The following is an 8,086-nucleotide window of genomic DNA, read 5'->3' on the forward strand; positions in this document are numbered from 1 at the left end:
TACCCCTGTGAAGCGAGAGGCAAGAACTGGGAGAAGATATGAAAAGGGTTATTGAATGGGTGATGGTTTGTCTTCACTAACCAGCTCTCTGTCCTGGCCTCTTACTAGGTGCTGGAATTCAATAAATAATAATTGAAATTTTATTATTTAAAAAAAAAAAAAAAAGGCGGCTAAATTTCCCTTGGAATTTGTGGCAATTAAATAAAAGTTCTTAAATCTCAGTCTAGGTGAAAATCCAGCCTGGAATATGTCTCAGAGACAATAGTGGTTCTACATTAGTGATCACGGCCCTTGTAATCCATCCCCAGACACTGGCACGAGCGCTTTTTGTTCCTCTGGGGATGTGCACCCCCATTTCCTTTAACCCACTGCCATTTGCTCTGTGACAGCACACCTGATCCACTTTGTCATTCTCCTCTTTGTTGCAGGAGGTCCCCGAGATGCCCGGCACGGGCCATCTGACGAGATCCCACTCGGAAAATGCCATTTCTGTGAAGGAAATTATCACGGAGATAGAGTCAATCAACCAAGCAGCAGGACCTGCCCAGCAGAAAGAGGGTTCAGCCAACCTCACCCAGACACCAAAGAGGAACACGGTGCATGACCTGCCAGTGGAGGCCATTTGGGCATTGGAAAAGGTGGAACAGAGCGAAGGAGCCTCTGCTGGACACCAGGAAAAGGAAAAGGACCCTCTGCAAGCTGAGCAAGAAGCTGCCCCCTCCCTGCAGCCATCTTCTGGTAAATCAGACCCAGAGGAAAGCATCCCTGGGGTGGAGCAGCAAGAGCCTCGTGGTTCCATCAACCCTGAACCCAAGTGGTGTCCTGGCTCTGTCCGACGAGCCACCCTGGAGTTCGAGGAGCGCTTGAGGCAGGAGCAGGAGCACCAACACGTCTCCCCGGTCTGCGTCTTACCCACCCGCAAGAACTCCAGGAATGACTCTCCCGCCACTGAGCTCCTGCCGCGGGGGAAGAGCGAGGAGCCACCCCTGGAGCTGGCTCTGGAGGGTGACAAGGCACAAGGTCCAGGTGCTGAGGAGCTGCTGCTGCCTCCTGGGGCAGAGCTGCCTGTGGGCAAACACCTTCCTGCACCCACGGTCCCACCAGCGCTGGAGTCCCTGCCTGCAGAGCCCAGCCCGGGGCAGGAGGGACCGGCACAGGAACGCAGGACAGTGGTCTCTTTTGATGGGACGGAGGAGCCATCCCTGCCCTCTCTCCTCCCAAAGAGAATTGAAATCATCGAATACACTCCCATGGTCAAGGCTGCGGAGCGCCCCGATGCAAGCTGTGAGCAGGGCGGGCTGGCCACAGCCATCCCCTCTTTAGATGAAAACTTGAACCCTTCCTTGTGCTCGGAGAAGGCACCAGCCTGTCCCAGAGCCCCCACGCTGGTCGGTCTCTCGCTGCCGGAGCACGCGGTACGCAAGCAGGACACCTTCACTGGGGGCAGCCAGGAAGGTGGTGGGTTATCTCTTCACCTCGGTGCTGCTTCCCCCTCTCCACAGGTGACCTCTACACCTTCAGCCAGCCTCGATCGTTCTTCTCCCCCCTACGTCATTCACCTGGAAGGTGTCACCGAGCAGAGCACGGGTACAGACGACGAGCCGGTCACGCCGGGTGGCATCAAGGGAGATGCCACTCTCCCATTCAGGGACAGACCCCAGCCCCTCTGCACCTCGAGGCAGCTGAGTGGTGAGGACTTCACCAGCCAACATGTGGAAAGCATGGACCTCCTGGACATCTCCTTTGTGTGTTACAGCCTCCCCCACAGCTCCAGCAGCCACAGCGTGGAGGAGCGCAGCAACAGCCCGGGGTTGGTCAAGCAGCGAGCGAAGGAAATAGAGGCTCGGATCCGGCACGCGGGGCTCACCACACCTTCCCACATGAAACGCTCGGCCTCCTTGGCCAAACTGGACTGCCTGGACCTCTCCAAGGACGACTTATCCGTGAGGGAGTCGGCCTCTTCCGATGCCAACCCGGTGCTTCTCACCTGCGTCGCCCTCGGTCAAGGCTTTCGCGGAGGGAGGTCGGAGAAGGGTTCGGAAAGCACTTGTGGAAAACATCACCTTTCCTCCCCGGAGCCCACCAGGCATTTTGTGGAACAGCTCAGAACAGCCGAGTGCATTGCCCAGAGCAAGCCGGTGGAGAGGCCGCTCGCTCAATACGCCAAAGAGTGCGGCTCCAGCCAGCAGAGTTTGTTTTCCAGCGCGGATCCCAGGTGGACTAGCTCCGAGGAGGGTCCTCCGCTGCTCCAGGTGCAGCTCCTGGACTCCTTGTCTCCAGCTCAAGGTCTGGCTGTCACACCCCGGCAGCAGCACGGGAGAACTCACCCTCTGAGGAGGCTCAAAAAGACCAATGATAAAAAGCGGACAACCAATCCCCTCTACAATACTATGTGATCCTGAGCCCTGGGCTGTGATTTCTTACCGAGAACCCGTGGCGTTGCGTTCACGCAAGGGGCAGGTGTAATATAAGGAACATGCACTTTATTGGTTAATTTTATATATATTGTCATTTTACTGTTCCTGGCGCATGTAGGTGTGGGTTGGTTCTTCTGTGTGTGACTCTGACTGCAGGACTGTTTGGGTTTTTTTACGTTTTTTAACTCAGATAACCTCAAATGTTCTCTTTTTTTTTTTTTTTTTTTTTTTTTTGTTAGTTTGTTTTAAAAGAACACCTTTATCATGCGAAAAATTGATGCTGGCTTGCTTTGGCAAGGTGGAGTTTTGCTTAGAACCAGATCTTAGTTCCTAACTTGAATTTTCCCCATGCCTCGAAATGGTGCTGGGCAGTTGTTGGGGTGAGAGCCCCCCATAAATGTGAAGGCTGTGCCAAGGTCCCTTTCTTTGGCCTTTCTTTTATGTCTGCAAACTGGAACTCCATGATGCTGGCAGATCCCTTGCAAAGCTGCTTCAGGACAGACCCCCTGGGCTCGGTTTGGTTGGTCCATCCCCAAAAGGAGCACATGGGGTGAATCCTCCTGAGGGATGGGCTCGGAAAACCCTTGGCCTGGCACTGAGATGAGATCTCACCTCCCGGTGTGGGTCACACAGAGCCCCCCATTTGGGGTGAGGTGGAGCCAGAGCTCTTCTACTGGGCCAACCTTGCCTCTCCTCGGCTGCCCTGGCCCAGCGGGTGAGAGGAGGAGACCCCCCCCACCCAAAACCATAGTGTTCTTTTAAAACAAACGCCTCGTTTAGGGTTTTAACCCTCCCATTACTTGAATACTGCTGTGGGCCTTCCAAGTTCATGGCCATATCATCTGTCCTCTGCCCTCCTGCTGCCTCCCCCCACCCCAGCCCGAAAGCTGTTGGTGTCTCGTGCTGCCTGGGTTTCCCTCTCCCCCCACCCCAACGCTCGCAGGCACTTCTGGTCTCTCCCCAACCTGGAGGCTCTTGTCATTGTTACACGACATTGCCCCTACCGAATGCAAAGCTTTGTCCTCTCTGCTCTCACTCCTAACACTCGACCTGGAGGGAAGATCTTTTCTGGAAGTTTTTTCTTTTTTTTTTTTTTTTTTTTTTGTTTTTTGTTTTGTTTCGGTTTTTTTTTTTTAAAAAAAGGGCAAGACTGCATTCTGTAAACTGGAAAACAAAACCACCTTACTCCAACTCAATGCTGTTCGTTGTGATCTGCACAGAAATGAGAGTGGGTTTGACGTTGTCAGCTGTCTTCCCTTTCCAAAAGTCAGCCTGGATGCCAGCCTTTGCCAAACGTGTCCCTTCTCCTCTGGTCCTGTGTCAACCCCCATTACCCCACTGCGGGAGGACGACTGTGTGTCTGCCCATCTCCCTCCCTCTTGAAGCTGGGTTTCAGAAGTGCCAGTGGGACACGGAAAGCCACCAGCCGCTCCGAGCCATTCTGCAGGTTCTCGCTTCCCTGGAGAACCTGCCTTTTGAAGGGTCTGCTCCAAATTTTAGTGAATTATTTTACGGTTCTCGGGCTCGATCCAAGCTCCTTATTTCCAGGCCTGTGTATCAGCAAGTTGTACGTGTGCTGTGGGGGCAGAGAGAGAGGCTCTGGGTTCTGTCTGCAGCCCCGTGGCAGGTCTGTGGCAGAAGCAGCGTGTCTGAGCTGGTGTTTTGGGCTCTGGCCCAGACCTGCCCTCCGGGGAGGAGCGAAGCAGAGAGAAGATGCAGAATGGCTCCAGCTGCTGAAAGCCCAGCATGGAAGAGGACGCGGTGTGGGAGGAGCAGCAGACGAGGCCGTGCCTAGAAAGCAGCCCTGATGCTGCAGAGCTTTGCAGCTTCCAACGGGACAAGCTCATCTTGAGCTGGAGAGGAGCACACAGCACTAGAGTGCTATGGAGTATTTGGGAAGCAGCGTGTCTGCCCTGGGGTCGGGGTGTCTGTAGCCCCCCAGCTTGCCCACGACCATCAGCAGGTGATATCTTAGCAGTTTGCAAGGTTAGTCCCACCTTGCTGCCCTCCTGTAGCTCCCAGGGATCCTCCTGCCCTGCAGCCCGGGCACGGGGCCGTGAGCGTGTCTGTCCTTCTCCAGAAGGAACGTGTGCTTCATCCCTCCCCAGGAGCTTCAGCTCTGCTGGGGGGGTTGTCACCTGTGCTAGCCACAGGCTGGAGCACAGCCCAAAGTAGCCCAACAGAGTCCTGTCCTGGGACAAATGGCACGTCATCCCAGGCCATTTCGGTCGCCAGAAGTCACCCAAGTGCCTGGCCCGGGAGGCCAGATACTTCTTTGGGACGCTGAGAGACATGTGGCTTCTCCCAGTCAGCTCCAGCTGGCTTGGGAGCTGGGCAGAGAGAGTCTGGAAAGGCCAAGTGGCTCATGTCATCTTGTGAAGGACAATTTCAGTCCTTGCCTCCCCCGCAAACCTCACCAGAGCCTGCTGCCCACCATTATTCCTGACTCAAGGACATATCTGCCTGGCGACGGGGTGCCACCAAGCCTGCCCTGCGTTGGAGGGAGCATGCTTGGCTGGTAACGTGTCCTGGTGACAAGGATCTGCTTGGGAGGGGAAAGCCCTGTGTATAATTTGTTCCCTTGAGAAGGGAGGAGGAGGAGGAAAGAGGATTTGGTTTCTTTGCCCAGCTTGATCTCAGGAGAAATGCTCTATAGGAAGGTTCTTCCACGCAGACTAGAAACGCTGCTTCCTTCCAATACTCTGCTGCTGGCTGGGTGCTCCAGCTGGGGAGAGCAGCGAAGGGACAAGGGCCCTCGCAGGGAGGTGCTTTGTTGTCCCCTTGTCCCCTAGCCCAGCACAACTCTGTTTTTTCTCTGGGAAGCCTGTGGACAGGCGGAGGGAGACAAGGAGGGTGGTTCTCTTGCAGAGTTATGAAGGCCTGGAGGTCTGGAGGCTCTGACCTGGATGGTAGGAAGGGGAACGGGCTGGAGGGACGTGTGGCATGTGGCTCTCGGGGAGCCCTGGCTCCTCTTTGGCCAGTGTCTGGGCAATGAAGGCACCAAGCCCCTGGCATCAGAGCTCTCTGCCTGGAGATGGTTGTCCCTTCTCCATGCTGGTGGCTCATGGGTGGGTGGTGGCTCGCTCCTGGTTCTGGTGGGTGCCCCCCGAGAGCTTCATGTGACCTGCTGGGGTGGGAGCAGCACCCCCAGGCTGCTCAGCAGCCGACAAGCCTCGCTTGGCAGAGGGGTTTTAGGAGAAACGTGTTGTTTTAAGGGCATTTTTTGTACAAAGCAACTGTTCTTTTGGTCTCTTGCAAAGCCCTCGTGGAGGACGCTTTATTGTTTACATTGACTCCTGTACAATATCTCAGCCATCGCCTCCCCCCTTGCCCTCCCCCCCACCCCCTCGGGCTGTACTGTAACGTGTGAGCCTTGCACAAACGGATAGCGTGTGCGTGAAACTGGTTTTTACACTGCGTTCTGTTGCACTCGATGGTGTGTGTGTGTGTGCGTGTGTGCGTGTGCGTCCGGTCTGCTTGAGAAGTTGTGACATGTACAAATCTCTCCCCTGTCGGCCTTTTCCCCCCGGGGGGGCACGGTCCCAAGGGGGGTGGCAGGAGGGTCAGGAGGTGACGCCGCTTCACGTGGATGTGAAATGGGGCAGGGATTAGCTCCGTGCCCCTCTGCCAGCAAAGGCCTGGTGGAAGGTGTCCCACCCCAGCTCTGGCTGCTGCTGGGGACCTCCTGGGAGGAGCGACCCACTGGGAATGGGCATGGGCACCGGGGCACTGCATCTGCCCGTGGGCTCCGAGACCCCCTGCAGCCTTCCCAGTACCCACCGCAGGTCCCTGCTCCCCTCCTGGTGTGTCCTGCCTTAACCTGGTCCTAGCTCCATGCAAACCCCCACACTTCTCCCAGGGGAACCCCCCCGACCCGAGCCCTCGGTGGTGTGGGGCAGAGGCAGGCGCTGGAGGGGTCCGGGCTGGGCAGAGGGCTCTCGGTTGCCCTGTGGCAGTGCTGCCAGCCCGCCCGCACTGCAGACATCTCTGTTGGCACGGAAGAAGGTGCCAGTGCCTTTTCTTTTTCCTTATGGAGATGTGATGGCCGTGTGCTGGTTGGTAGGGACTGTCACCCCGGGGACGGCTGGTGGTGGAGTCACAAACCGGGCAGGGGAGAGCTTCTGTCTGCCCCTCCTGCATCTTCCTTGGTGGCTGGGATCGCCCCCTTTCCTCCCCTAAAGACTTTATGACCGATGTGCTCAGCTGTTTTTAAATGTGAACTTGTGCACTGATGTGCAGATTCAATGTTCTTGTTACCGGATGAATAAAGTTTTATTTTGAAGATGATACGGACGTGCTGCCTCCTGTTTTGGGGTCGGGGCTGGGGGCCATGAGCGATCCGGGCAGCAGGGGGGTACTGGGGAGCTAGAGTGGGGTGGTTCACTCGTGTCTCCTGCCAGAAGCGTAGATGGATCCATCCTGTCCCAGTTGACCTCCTGTGCAGGGGCTGAGGAGCTCTGCACCCAAGGAGATGCTCTGCACCCAAGGAGATGCTCTGCACCCAAGGAGATGCTCTCCCAGCTCCTGTTGTGGTCACGGGGAAGATGCCAGGGGTTGTGTGTGTCAAATTCGGGATGCTGTGGGTACCCTTACTGCACGGCTGGCTGTAGGGAAGGTCCTGGGGCTTAAGCTTCAAGGAGGATGCGAGGTTTTAGCCAGACCCACCATGGCCCACCCAGGAGCTGAGCCCAATCCAAGCATCAAGCAACCGCAGTGCAAGTAGATCTCTGTTGGGCGATGGCCCATCTCCTCCATTGTGTCCCCTGTCGTGGCAAGCGAGTGTGGCACGAAGGTCTCCCCAAGCTCCCTCTGGCCTGTGTGCCCCTGGGGAGCAGTAAGGCTGTGGGCAAAGGGGGGCACAGAGACTGCTAAATCCCCTGGAACTCAGCCCCACCGTCCCTGCATGAAGCTTCAGGGCTGAGTGGGCACCAGGGTGTGGGGCAGGGGGTGGCAGTGTCCCTGGGGTGCCCTGTCCCTCCAACTCCTTCCAGCAGCAGCTGGGAAAAGGGTTCCTAGGTCCTTTTCTCTCTTTGCTAGGGATGTGGCTTGGAGTTGGGGACAAGGGACATGGGACTTGTGCCATCCCTGAGCTCCAAAGCCATGACCGTGGTGGGACGGGGCAGGCAGGGGGTGCCTCTGCAGCCCCCTCCCTGCCACCCCTTTGGCTGGGTGAACAAGGATGTCACCTTTTCCCTGCCTTTTTGCCAGCTGCCCCCTCCTGCCCGGCTCAGCCAATGTTTGTCCGGCTCCGCTCGGTGGCCTTGTAGGGTCCAGGGCTTTGCTGCCTTTCCAGGAACCACGGCTCCCCTCCCACGGGTCCCCAAGCCCTGCAATCCCTTAATCCCCTTGGGCCAGGGCATCCCTGCGGGGCTGGGCTCCGCTAAATCCCAAATCTGGCTTCTGAATGTGCCTGTAACCACCCCTCTGTGCAGGGCCGGGGCTGCCGTGGGCTCCCCCCCACGGGGTTGCAGCCCCCTTGCCCCCGGGGGGGGAGATGGTGAGCCCGTGGGGTGGCCATGGGTGTGGGGACCCCCCAGGCCAGCCCATGGCGAGGGTCTCTGTGGGGCTGGGCTGGCCCCATGGTGCAGGGGGGGACACATCATAGCCCTAAGGATGCCCAGCAGCCCTGTGCCCCACTTGAGCCCTGGGTGGAGGTGACCCCGGGGGGG

General features: G+C 57.3%; 1 protein-coding gene across 1 annotated transcript in view; it reads left to right on the forward strand.

The window, feature by feature from the left end:
- SSH2 (slingshot protein phosphatase 2) overlaps positions 1–6,704 on the forward strand; it is a 59,169-nt gene extending 52,465 nt beyond the window's left edge. Inside the window, exon 14 of the mRNA XM_014953259.1 lies at positions 429–6,704. Within this exon, the coding sequence (XP_014808745.1) occupies positions 429–2,396 (1,968 nt within the window). The 3' untranslated portion in view covers positions 2,397–6,704. The remainder of the gene's footprint in view (positions 1–428) is intronic.
- The last annotated feature ends 1,382 nt before the right edge of the window (positions 6,705–8,086 follow it).

The sequence above is a fragment of the Calidris pugnax genome, unplaced genomic scaffold (genome assembly GCF_001431845.1).
Source record: "Calidris pugnax isolate Ruff unplaced genomic scaffold, ASM143184v1 scaffold133, whole genome shotgun sequence".
Classification (NCBI taxonomy): Eukaryota; Metazoa; Chordata; class Aves; order Charadriiformes; family Scolopacidae; genus Calidris; species Calidris pugnax.